Source organism: Lonchura striata, chromosome 13 (assembly GCF_050655825.1).
Source record: "Lonchura striata isolate lonStrDom1 chromosome 13, ASM5065582v1, whole genome shotgun sequence".
NCBI lineage: Eukaryota > Metazoa > Chordata > Aves > Passeriformes > Estrildidae > Lonchura > Lonchura striata.
In genome coordinates this window covers 20,425,968-20,438,619 of record NC_140715.1, presented here as the reverse complement: position 1 = coordinate 20,438,619, position 12,652 = coordinate 20,425,968, and the positions used below count along the sequence as shown (strand labels likewise).

Below are 12,652 nucleotides of genomic sequence, written 5' to 3'. Positions count from 1 at the left end.
TGACCTGCAAACCTGAAATAGTTCAGAAAGACCAGGGGGACACTCTTGAAGCGTTTGCCTTTAAGAGCTATAGGAAAATGCAGGCCTGTGTCTGGGGGAAGCCAAGCACTGGCTCTGTCCCATCTCACTCACACCACTCACACTGCTGGAACTCAAGAGTCCCCTTACCTTCTCTCCCCTGGTCTTCGAGTCTTCCTTCTCCTTCTTTCTTGCCGCTGTGATAAACTCATTAAACAAGGCCTCTCGATCTTTCATCTTTTCAATTGCCTTGAACCTCGAGTCTTTAGCATGCTTGGCTGCAAATTCACTAAAAGTAGTTCTGCAACAAAATGGCAAGTGAACTCATTTGGCAGAGCTGTCTGGGCTGTGAGGCAGGTTCAGCAGGGAGGCATTTCCTCTGCTGCAATACATGCCAGAGCACAACTGACAAAAACCCAAAAGGCAAAGCCTATGGTCTCACTACAGAGCTGCTCGACCAATGAACTCTACAAAAAGAGTCAGCACTCACACAAGAGGTGTTTGTCAGAGACTTACAAGGGTGGGTTGGTTTGTTCAGATACAGCCACCTGCAGAAGGGGCAGGTGTAGAGAGAGACTACAGCACAACCAAGGAGAAGAAATGAAAAAAAAAAATCTCAGTTGTCTACAAAACTCTTCTTTTCTTTTCTGTGGGTTAGCAGTTCAGCCACCAGTCTGTCCAGGTATTTCACAGCTGCGAAACCGAAAATCTCAGGTGCATTCACTTGCAGCCAAACCATGCTAAGAGTTCACCAAGAAAGCCAGCCTTTGACAGGAGTCCCCACAGAACACTGGCTGTACCAGCTCTTCCCCCTGCAGTGCACATTGCAGAGCCTGAGCTAAAACCTCACGGGGCTGAAACCCCTTCAAACACTATGGGCAGAGGCAGCAACACTGGGCTTTCAACCCCTCATCCCACAGCATTTCCCTGACCTTTTTCTCACCTCCAGGGCCAGATTCCAACCTGTGCAGTAGGTACATTACTGCCACTTACCTCGGAAAAAAATCACTACTGTGCTTTTTCCAAGCTCTGATGCAAATCTGGCCCCAAGAATACGTGAGACACTTATAATCATACGAATGTTTTCATCACAGCATGGAAATAATTAGACTTGGAAAATCCAGCCTACTGTTGCTGTAGGGTAAATTGAAACAAGAAGAGAATTTGGTAGCTTATTCAAAAGGATTAGAAAGTGAATGTACAGCTAGATTGAAGAACAAGAGCTGCTCAAGTGAAGTGGAACACAAACTCTTGTGCATGTTGGACTGAGATAGATGATAAAAAACCAGTCTGGCACTCACAGAAGTACAGCAATATCTTTAGACAAACACTGAAACCAGAAGACAAAGGATAAGATTAAACAAGACAGTATTTCAGCTGGAATTCTCTTTCCCACCCCAGCCCATAATCAGGTAAAGAATCAGTCCCAACACGACATACTGAAGATATGCTGAAAGCTGAGGATATTAAAGCTAATGTAACGGTTTCTTAAGGCATTTCCATGCCTCCAGCCTTCCAGCCTACTACTGAGTTATTAGTCAGCTCTGAAGCAATTTAAAAGTTACCACAGCACTGTCACCAAATTTCCAAAATGAGTCACTGGAAAAAACTGAGCTGAAGTGAAACAAATGAGCTGTTATTACACTGCGAAAGAATTAATGCCAGATGAGCCAAGAGATGCTGTAAGAGGACGGTTTGGAGCTTATCTTATAAGCATGAATCTCATGACCTCTACTGCGGAAGCTGTGAAACAAATAATACCAGCAGTGAAATCTTGAACGTACATTCACTGTCAGCCCCTCGCTCTTACTGCTGCCAGGTCTGAATGTGAGGGGGGTGTAATCAGTGCTGTATTAAAGCAACCAGAACATATTATCATATCATCATTGACATCATTTGTAACAAGAAAAACACCCCTTCAGCCCGCTCCAAACCCCGGAAACCTCCCTAGTACTTCGAAAGACTTATTAAGAAGAAACAGAGTTATTAAAGAAACTTGTGGTGGATCCGAGGCCTGTCTCACAATCCAGGCAGCACGCTGGGGATTTCTTCAACTTGAAATATGTAAATCACAAATTCTGTTTTTTTATGGATTAGGTGAATACAAGCAAAGGAAGATTTCAACAATGTCTCATGATTTTTCTCCTCTTTGCCCATTTTGAAAAGGTTAATCAACTCAATACTACCCAACACACTGCATCCTGTGCAGCTTATGCATATGAACCACAAAGAAACTCCTACCTTGGATTAATCTTTGCTTCTTCCATCATTTTCTTGAAATCCTCCTTGGCCTGCATTATTTTATTTTTCTTCTCCTTGCGCTCTTCCTCTGCTCGGGTTTTCACATACTGATCAAACACCTACAGAAACACCAGTCACCCACAGCAAACACACAAGTGACACACAGAAGCTCTAGGGATAAGGGAGGAAAAATCTCACTTCTTTCCTTCTCTCTGGTTTCCTTTCCTCTCACACCGAATCAACACAGAGGACGCAGAAATCTTAGAGACACTTTGCATTTCAACATGGAATTGATCCAAGCTGCTGCACATGCAGGGTGCTGTACACCTAACACACCATCTGAGACCTGGGAAGAAGTTCCTTACACATTCCAGTTAACATTTTCCTGGGTCCCATGTTTCAGACACTTCCCATGTTCTCGAAGCTTTCCATTTACCTACATTCACTTGAGGAAAAGCTGCTGAAGTGAGAACTTGCTGAACAATAAAAATGCACTTTAGATTTCCCCCCAAACATTTTTTAAAAGAAAATAGCTAGATTACTTGTTATGTCAATATTTTGACAAGATACTGACGACTCTCACTATTTCATCCAGGTCTCAGCAGTGCTCTGTAGACATACAACTTCCACTGTGTCAAAATATGAGACCTTCCAACCACAGGGAATAAAGCAACTATCCCCTGCTGGTTTCTTCCATTTCCAGACAAACCCTAATCATGACAAAAATCCCTTGCAGCACTAATTAGTCTGAAAGGTTTGCAGAAACAAAGACTGAGGATTCAGATTAACCTGTAGTAGCTGTGTCTGGATGGGAGGTGAATTTAACTTTTTTACCTGTTTCCTTTCTTTTGGGTTGAGCAGCAAGTAACGAGGATCAAAAACGATCTTGTGCAGCTCTTTCTCCCATGTTGAAAAGGCAGAGACCTTTGAATGAAGACAAATACACAAATTGTACAGGAGTTGTACAGTTTTCCTTGAAAACACTAAGATGTGATGAAAAGAGGGAATCAAACTCATCCTGGAGTTCTTATCACTAATGAATGACAGAGGCTTTCATAGAAAGTTTCAACATCAATTTCCTCTGAAAACTTCTAAAGGATAATACACACTTACTACTGCTGTGTGACATTAAAAACAAAATGTACACTGAAAGAAAGTCTTGAGAATCTGTGTTCCATAGGCAGCTGGAACCCCTTCCATTTTTCAGTTACTATCCAAATTTATATTTAGCTAGTTTAATTTATCAAAATTGATTGGCATCAAGAACATTCCTTTAGTTAACTAAAAGCAGAAAGTCTCCCATTTAAGGTTAAGACTGTACACCCTAGAGTGGAAGTTGCTGCTTTTCTCAGTAGAAACATTTCCAAAAATACTAGGGGTGTGTCCTATTCATCTTCTATGTCAAATTCCACTTATGTAATCACTTTGGAGAAAAAACTGGGGGGCAGAAATTATCTGCCTTGACCCTGTCGTTTCAGTTACAAAAAAAAATCAAATCTTTGCTGTACTTCTAAGTTTCTTCAAAATCTGGAGTCTTGTACCAAGACCATTCATTGATCAGAGGAAGGATGAGATTGCTTCTGTACACAAAGTGTCACAGGTTTGGAATTCAATAACTCACACCTCTGCATGATCCTCCCTCTCTCCCTCCTCACACACACACAGGTTTCTGACCCCTCTTTCCAGCAGCATGTCCTTGAACTGCTTCATCCGAGCCTCCAGTGGGACGATGGCTCTCTCTCGAGCAGCTTTAATCTCAGCCTCCATAGCAGCCTCCTTCTCAGAATCAATGTCTTTGATATCATCTTTCCTGAAAAAAAAAACAAAGTGTAAGTTGAGAAGTCAAGTATCAGCAGGCTGGGAACACCTCACAATCATGACACCAAGAACACTGAGACCCAGGTGAGACCTCACCCATTAAAAAACTTCTGGAGAAGTGTGCTAATTTAGGTTTACTAAGAGCAAATGCATTTCATTCCAAACAAACCCTCAGTCCTTACTGCTAACAGCTCCATGATCATTCCTAAGATGACGGTAAAATCACTTTTAAAACATGTATATCTCATATATCACTTACAAAAGGCAAACCAGACCAAAAGACACAAGGCAAACTTTCATAACAGAGTGAAAATATAGAAACCACTATGAAAATCTAGGTGGCAGGATATTCTGACAACAAAGTCTTGCACCCAGAAATTAGCAAACAACAGAAGCAAGCTATGTAAGACACACCACACTCAAAACAGTCTTTGGATTCACCAACTTACACCATTTATTTCCATTTCAAATTACTTCCAAAACATATGCTATTTATTCTCTGCACAGGTTTCATTTCAGCTATCTCAGGAAAATATCAAATACCTGATCTGCTGAGCAGCAGAAAGCTGATGACTCTTTTCACCAACCCTCTCCATTCCAATTCTACTTAGCTGGACACAACACACACAGCTCAAGTAACAAACTTCAGTTATTTTACCACACAGATCACTTGGTATTGAAAAAGTAAAAACTTACTTGCGCTTTTTTATTTTAATAGGCTCATCTTCATTTGCTTCCTCTGCAGCTTCATGCTCTTCTCTAACTGTAACAGATTTCAATAAGACTTTAGGTTTTATATTGATGAAAATTTTTATACTTAAAAGTGAAACCTCATGCACAAACCAAGGACAATATGTGCAGCAATTGTATTCTGACAAAGGGAGAAGACACATGGTTCTCAGTCACTTTCAGAGTAACGCTATGGGAATTTGGGGACAGGACCAGTGGACTTTAGCCAACTTGAAATTTAAAATGACAAACACTGAGCTCGTATTTTTAGGGGAAAACAGCTCGAGCTTAACAGTCTAATGAAGCACATTTGGATCTACCCGATTACCTGCACTTTGCTCTCCTCCAACTACAAAGCCAGCATGTCATGCCATTTCCTAGAACTCAGGCCAGAGAGAAATCTCATCTCAGCAGCCTTTTGAACGTTCTTTCTCTCAGCAGCCATTTCCAAACTCTATTCCAACTGATGATCTCAAAATTAACTCCTCTTCTGTGAGAGCCCGTTCGTACATTATGATTAATCTTTTCTGGTCTCTTTCTTATAAAACAAACACAATCCCTTTTTTTATTCATAAAAACTGTGGGTTTTCTCAACCTGTTGGCATTTAGCAAAACAATTAATTGTTAGTATCTACTTTCTTCAATGGGCTATCTTTTCCCCAAAAGACTCTACAACCTGCATTTCACATTTATACACCTTTTCAGTAGATCCTTACATTTCTGTCACTTATTTAAATGTTACAAGCTTTGAAAAGCAAAGTGTTAAGTTGAATTTATGCTTCCTAAGAAGGCAACAAGATTGCTCTTACTAAGTTTTTTTCCTTCTTCCATTCCCTTTTTGTGAGGAGGCTCTTGAATGATTTTGTCCACATCAGCCCTTCCGATGAGGTCGTCGGGTCGGTCCCACATGGACAGCCGGGTGGTGGGGTTATAGAAGAACACACGCTCGTCACCAGTCCACACCACGCACCTGGAGAAGCGAGGGAAGGCCTGGATAACCTGCCCCAGCCGGGACCTGCTGCGTGTTCACAGCCTGCAGATGCAGGTTCCACCGGCTGCACAGCTGCCCGACATTCCTCCTGCCCAGCTGTAACCCCGAACTGCAGCTGCTCTCTGCTGCCAGCTTTGAAACTAAAGTGATTGAAATTTGAAACTGAAATTTTCAAAACACAGCACGCTAAGAACACACTCTCCACACACTGTCACTTACTCTAACTCCCCAGCAACAGCCGTGTCAGAGCCACAGCGGCAGTTACCTACCACGGGGTGCCTGGAATGGGGGTGGTGGCCACTGGCTTGGCCTTCTGAGCTGCCTTCTCTTCCTCTGTCATTTCTTCCTCTTTTGGCTCCTCAAGGAAAACAACAAGTTTGAGGATCAGGCAATTATTAGGCAATCAGGCTGGCTAATTATTTATTACACAGTAACCAATTTGTTTTAGTGAAACCATGCTGACAAGCAGCTCCCAATGAGACTTCATCCATGCCTAGAACAGAAGCAAAGGAATTGCAACAGCAGCTGCTATTCCAAAAATTTAAATTACAAAACCTCTAAGCATTCAATTAACTTTTGACTTTGATAAAACCTTACTTAAATACCTTCCTAGATCTCTATGAATCCTGGAAATCCAGGAGGGCCTGGATACAGGTCTAAGGGTGTATTTTAAGACAAAGGAATTTTCATTTATTCTTAAAATTAGTTTGTTTTATAATGAGACACAGAGTAGGAAACAGTGAAAACCTGGAACAACCACTGTAGCAGAAATCAGCATACTCGTAAGTACCTCAGAAATAAACAGGGAGGAGTGGCAGCAAAACCTAGTATCTGAATTCTGTGGTTTTGCCAATTAAACCACATTGAAGTTCACAGAAATCAAGATAAAAGCTTTAATTTTTATTTAAACACCCATTAGCAGCCTCAATGTATGCTGTTTAGCACAGCAATATGCCTCCAAAAGGAAAAGTTACTTTTGTTTACTGAAAACACTACAGCCCTTTCTAGGACATGTGCTCCTCACAGCCTAAACTTAGCAGTTACAGCACAGGGAGAATGTGTGAGCTTTGTGTCAAACTGTTCAAAATAATGAAGCAAAGAAATAGAGAAAAAAACCTATTAAATATTTCAAACATTCAGACCAAGTTCCATTTTCTGAGTGCCATAATATCAGTGAGAGAACATCACATCTGTGTAATAAGTTAACTTCTGTCCCATGCTCTTACTAACTTCTTAACTGACATATTATGTACGTTTCTTTTGAGGGTTCTTTTTGTTTATGCAAAAAAATTAACAAAAGAAAGAAAGACCTGAATCCAAAAATGGAGGCTTTCAAATTCCCTCAGGAATTTAAGAACTTGAACCATGCCTCCTGACAACCTGCTTGGGCTAAGATGCAGCCACAGCTGAGGGATGTGAGACTTCAGACTGGCTTTTGGGCTCAAGGTCTTTTACCTCCTTTATCAATTCTTTTATAGGTTCTTCTTTAGACTCTTCTTCTTCTGTCTCCATTGGTAAAGGCTCTTCTGAGGGTTCTTTAATTGGCTCTTTGGCCTTCTCCTCCATTTTTTCTAAATAAAGATAAGAGTCTTGTTGAGTATTATTAAGAAACCAATGTAGAACCATAACAAATTTCTTTTTATCAGTATAATTTTCCAAATACAACACCAACCCAAAGCTTCCTTTCAATATATTCTCACCACTTTCTGTCTCTCTTGGGCTTTAAAATGTCTGTTTATGAAGTTGTAGTTATCTTCTGTGTCAAGATACTACTTGGTACTGGAAAATGAAATATTGTGATGCAGCTATTATGCTAAAATGCTGACTTAAAGGGTACTAACAGAAATGCTAAGTCAATAATAATTCCCAACCAACAGTGCAACACTGAAGACCACTTTCACATTTGAAATGCTGCGGACAAAACAAAATAAAAATCAATGCAGAACTACCTGGGGATTTCTCTACGCACAATTTTTTTTAATTTACAAAAAGTATAAAACATATAATATTCTTTCAGCAAAATCATTTTTTTGATACTAAAAGACCAATTATTTAACCTAATTTGTTAGGAAGATGGGTATTAATTGAATCAACAGTGTAAGTGTCCTGCATGTGTCTAAACAAAGACTTCTTGTAACTAAAAATTCAGGAGACAGTAAAAAGCACAACTGTTTGGCTTTGCTTTCTTAAAACACTTTATGAACTGAGTAAGAGCCACAGGACTTTTGCCCCTTATTCGTTATTTATGATACAAGAACAATTGTATCTACCCATGGATCTAATATGCATTTACATGAACACAATGTAGAGATGTGGACAGGGGGAGGTGACATTATTTTACTTCATGCTCCTAATCTATTTATACATTTAGTTTTTCAAGATTGAAATTCAGCACAATGATCTTTGTTTTTTCCTGGTCTGACTGACTTTTCCCCTCAACTCCCCTCACTTTCTGTCTGCAACTGGCACCTTCTCCAACACATATGCAGGGGAGGCACTCACTTTCTACTGGCACGGAAACATGCATTTTCCCTAGGCACAGGATTTGGAAGCAACTCTAGAACCAAACACTCTTACAGTACAGTGGGAAACACACTGTAACTTTCAGACTGAAGACCAACTCCTGTGGATCTTTGTAATCAGAACCTCAAAGTAATCTTAAGGGACATCAGGGATTAGAAACACACCTGCTCACACTTCCAGTCACAGCCACTGATGGTCTGAGCCATGTTCTGAAGCACAAAACCCCAAGTACCTTTCTCCTTCAGCTCTTGGGGCTTTTCCCACGTGGACTCCAGAGTCCTGTTGTTGTAGTAGTAGGTCTTCCCATCCGCTGTTTTGTACTCTGTCCACTCGGAGACGGCGGCTCCGGCCAGCGTGGCGGGGGAGGCGGCGATGGCCACCTGCGGGTGGATCATGGGCACGATGGGGGGAGCCATGCCCGGCAGCACTCCTGGGCAGAGGGAAAAACCAACAAGGCAAAAGACAGTAAGTGACAATGCAGGGCCTAAGGACAACACCTAGCACGTTACTCACTTAACTCACAAATATTCAACCCATAGAAAGAAACAGAAGGATTGTTTTCAAAGTTAAACCGGAAAGCAAGGCATTGTTACCTAATTTTCTTCCTGTGTTCTGCAATCAGTAATGCCCATTCCAGGCAAATTGGATTTTAATTAATTTGTTTAATTCTGCAAAGCACAAAGCTTGTTAGCTTTTGGACATTTATTCTACTATTTTAAAATTAGCTTCTCTGTGTATTAGAAAAGTCTTTATCAGATGCCTGCAGCAAATAATTGTGGTTAAGTCTACTCCACAGTTTAATTATGCTGCCATTGTATGAGATATTCCTATTGCTCTTAAAAAAAAGTCAAGAATGGATTGAATTTGAGCCATAGAACAGAACTCTGATAAATCTTAAATACTGGCATTAATTCATAGTCTCAGATAAAACCTGATGAGAATGAAACAGTATCAGATTGTTGGGTTTGTTTAGTACTGTGAACTGATTGAAAGAAAAAATTTTATTGAAATCTTAAACCAAAATGGCAAGTTAATATCCAAAGATAAGAAAGCCAGAATGATACAGTATCCTACTATCTCTCCACTCATCCCAACAAACTGAGTATAATGAACAGATTTGGAATGACAAGTTCTAGAATAACCAATTGGATAGGACACGAACTTCAAGATCATAAATTTGAGCCTTTAACATTGAAAAAGTCTCATTTTAAATAACAGAAATCACACACTACACACTGCCATAACATGTTCTCAGCGAGTGACTATTTATAAATCCACATTTGAAATATGAAAGTTCACACTCAGACACACAGACACGCACACAACATGCGAGCACAGCCAGCCACTGCACATGTGGAGCAGGAAAACAAAAATCCACACAAGAAACTAGGAACTAAGTATGGGCATGAGAGTCACAGAATTACAGAACTCAATGGTTACAGAAAACTGTACGGGAGCTTGGGTACCGAATAAGCTGACACTAACAGTTATGTGGGGAAGTCATCTCCTGACCAAATATGATATTTCATTTATAGTGGTTTTGAAAAGAAAGTATATGTAATCACTGAAGTGGGGAAGCAAATAAAGAAATAAAAGAAACAACCACATTCACTACCATGCCAACTTACAGACAAAACGAACTAGGATGGGTTTGGAAATTACCGGTCTTGGTGGTAGCGACTGTCTTTACATACGGGCAGCTGACTATTTGCATCATTGCTACACCTGCAAAACGGATAGGAAGCATGTTGGAAAGCTGCCATGGGACGTCAGCTACCACGGGCTGCTACGGACTTCCTGCCACAATTTGGAATGCCATTTGCAGCTGGCAGAGGAGAAGCCTTCCAGCAAGAAAATGTGAACTGCTTTTGCTCCAACATTTTATGCCAGATCAAATATAAAACTAATTTTAAGCCGCAGCAACAGTCTCTGCCTATGTTAAACCAGCTGCTTAGCAAGTTACTGGGACGTCATTAAAAAGAAAAAACGTATTTCAGTGAAGACTCAGGGGTTTAAGTTCATCCAAGGGGAATGCAGCTCCCCTTGTAGGGCAGCACCACAAGAAAATGTCCCACTATGGGGCTGCTTCCACAGGCAGCCTCTGCTGGGACAGACCTGGGGAGCGGCAGCACAACAAAATGGGCTTTGAGTTCCCAGTCTGCTGCTGCAGTTAGAGAGCAGAGTAAGGGTAGAGGGACAGGTCTGAACTAGTCAGAGCAGCAAAGCAGGGCAGGGTGGACAGCCAAGTGCAATCCAGAGGGAAAGCTGAGAGTAGGAGGGTAACTACAGCAAGGCTGGAGGTGAAAGAGAGGGGGTAAAAGAAATCAAAGCAATGAAGCTGCAGACAGGTACACAGAGCTGCACTAGGTCAGGGGTGTTTTATTTTTCATTATCAAGAATGGTGTGAGCCAAAAATGCTTTAAAAGCCAAAACATGCCCTGAAAGAGGTGGCACCATGCACTGGGGTCTGCTCTCCAGCTCAGTAAGAAATGATACAAAAAGGCACAAAAAGGCAAACAGCTCATCCTCTTTGATCAGATCAAAATCAGTGGGAAATCAGACAAGGCTGAGGGGAATGCATTTCCAAAACCTCCATTTTGGGCGTAGAAGGCAACTGTAGAAGTGCTCTCTGGCTGGTCCAGTCTGGATGCTCAGCAACTGAAACACTGCCCTTCAACAGTTCAAATACATCATGTGAGGTAGGAAATGCTCCAGCGGAAAGTGAAATTAAACCCCTGTTTAAACCAAAGTAGTTTCTGGATTTGGTCATTAGAGATCTAGTATGCAAAGCATACATAAATACTGCCAATTTATTTGAAAATAAATTTGTGAGAAGATAGAATTGTAATGTTTTCTAAAAATAATTTCAATGAGAGAACTAGCTTTATTTTTAAAGTATTGAATTGAGACATGAAAACATTGACTCAAACAGCACTGATTGAAGTGTTTGTCTAAACTGGAAGGATGGTCATATTATATACTTGACATTATCAAGTGGACCTGAAAATTCGTTTTGTTAAGGAAGTTACAGCATGTCTCCAGCGTGAGTCAGTACAAATAACACTATCTGGGGATCGCTGGAGTTAGAGATGCTGCAGCACAGATTAGACTCAGCAAACACTCAAGCTGTTTCTGCTGCCAAGGTCATTCCCAAACATAAAACTGACTTAAAACATAGGAATTGAGAGAAAGCAGACTTACTTTTTAAGATCTGAGATTATGAGATATCTCTAATAAACTCTTCCATTACTCTTTCTTACTAGAGTTTAACACAGAGATTAACTGTGAAATCACCTGGCATTGGTATTGATTATTGATCAGCTCTGTCCCTGTGACTTCAAATCCTCTGGCTGGTATCATACCTGGTGCTGAAAGCCCCAAACATCAACAGCCTAACCTTCATATGACCTTCTGACCTCACCTGATACTGTCTAGAAGTCATTTGACTTCTCTTCTGTTTCTTGTTATTGTAAAATATTTTACAGTTTTCCTTTTCTTTTACAGTGCTTAGAAATCCCAGTAACTCAAGTCAGAATTAGCTGCAAGAAGCTGACAGATTTCATTCTGTAACAAATCAAACTGACAAATCAGACCCTCTAGTGTGGGTCTGATGTCCTTCCTATGCTATGGGTTCCACCTGCAGCCCAGCTCACAGAAAAAACTGGTCAGAGCAAACATCTCTTATGAGGGAATTCTGAAAAAAATATTTTTCAAAAATTATTTTCAGGAGATTTATGTTCCTGCTCTGTCTTTACTCCTGTACTGCACTACTCCCAAAACCTTTTGATTGACAGCTCACAATAAAGCCCAAGCTGGGCATACACCCACAATCTCCATTTCCACTGGCACTCCTCTCCACTGCCCTGACCATCCTATTTTACCCTACAGGTCACACCCGTGTAGATCATACCCCTCACAATGTGTAGGGACCCTTCATTCCATGCTGGTCCCTTGCTGGCAAGGTTAGAACTGGCAGTTGAGAGCACTTAGCCGATCATCTTTAAGGCTTAACTGTTTTTATTATTCTTCCAAAACTCACCAAAAATCAGACTTCTTTCTCCTACCCTTTATTCATTTGTTGTTCAGACTGGATTATCAAATTCAGAACAGTATTTGCTTCTTGATTTAAACCAAAGATAACTACACTGTGATTTCCTTTTCAGGCCAATACAGATTAAAGTAGCTTTGCCCAGTTATTTTAGAAGACTATTCTAAAAGTGGAGGCAGCTAAAAGCTGGTGCACTTTTCCAGTCATCACTCAACTGCTTTCAGGCCTTTTTCTCTCATCAAAGGAGTGTTCTGAAGGGTTACTTTTCATCCATCCAATTCAGA

General features: G+C 40.8%; 1 protein-coding gene across 7 annotated transcripts in view; it reads right to left on the bottom strand.

Annotated features, from left to right (window-relative positions):
* TCERG1 (transcription elongation regulator 1) overlaps nucleotides 1–12,652 on the bottom strand; it is a 29,112-nt gene that overhangs the window by 8,380 nt on the left and 8,080 nt on the right. For 2 of the 7 annotated variants that reach the window (XM_021543086.4, XM_085591634.1), the window contains 10 exons: nucleotides 9,983–10,045; nucleotides 8,553–8,750; nucleotides 7,253–7,368; nucleotides 6,067–6,155; nucleotides 5,616–5,776; nucleotides 4,774–4,840; nucleotides 3,934–4,069; nucleotides 3,094–3,183; nucleotides 2,260–2,378; nucleotides 169–319 (listed from right to left, as the gene is read on the bottom strand). In XM_021543086.4, the coding sequence (XP_021398761.2) occupies nucleotides 169–319; nucleotides 2,260–2,378; nucleotides 3,094–3,183; nucleotides 3,934–4,069; nucleotides 4,774–4,840; nucleotides 5,616–5,776; nucleotides 6,067–6,155; nucleotides 7,253–7,368; nucleotides 8,553–8,750; nucleotides 9,983–10,045 (1,190 nt within the window). The remainder of the gene's footprint in view (nucleotides 1–168; nucleotides 320–2,259; nucleotides 2,379–3,093; nucleotides 3,184–3,933; nucleotides 4,070–4,773; nucleotides 4,841–5,615; nucleotides 5,777–6,066; nucleotides 6,156–7,252; nucleotides 7,369–8,552; nucleotides 8,751–9,982; nucleotides 10,046–12,652) is intronic. The other 5 variants (XM_021543089.4, XM_085591635.1, XM_085591633.1 and 2 more) reach the window with 3 other exon arrangements.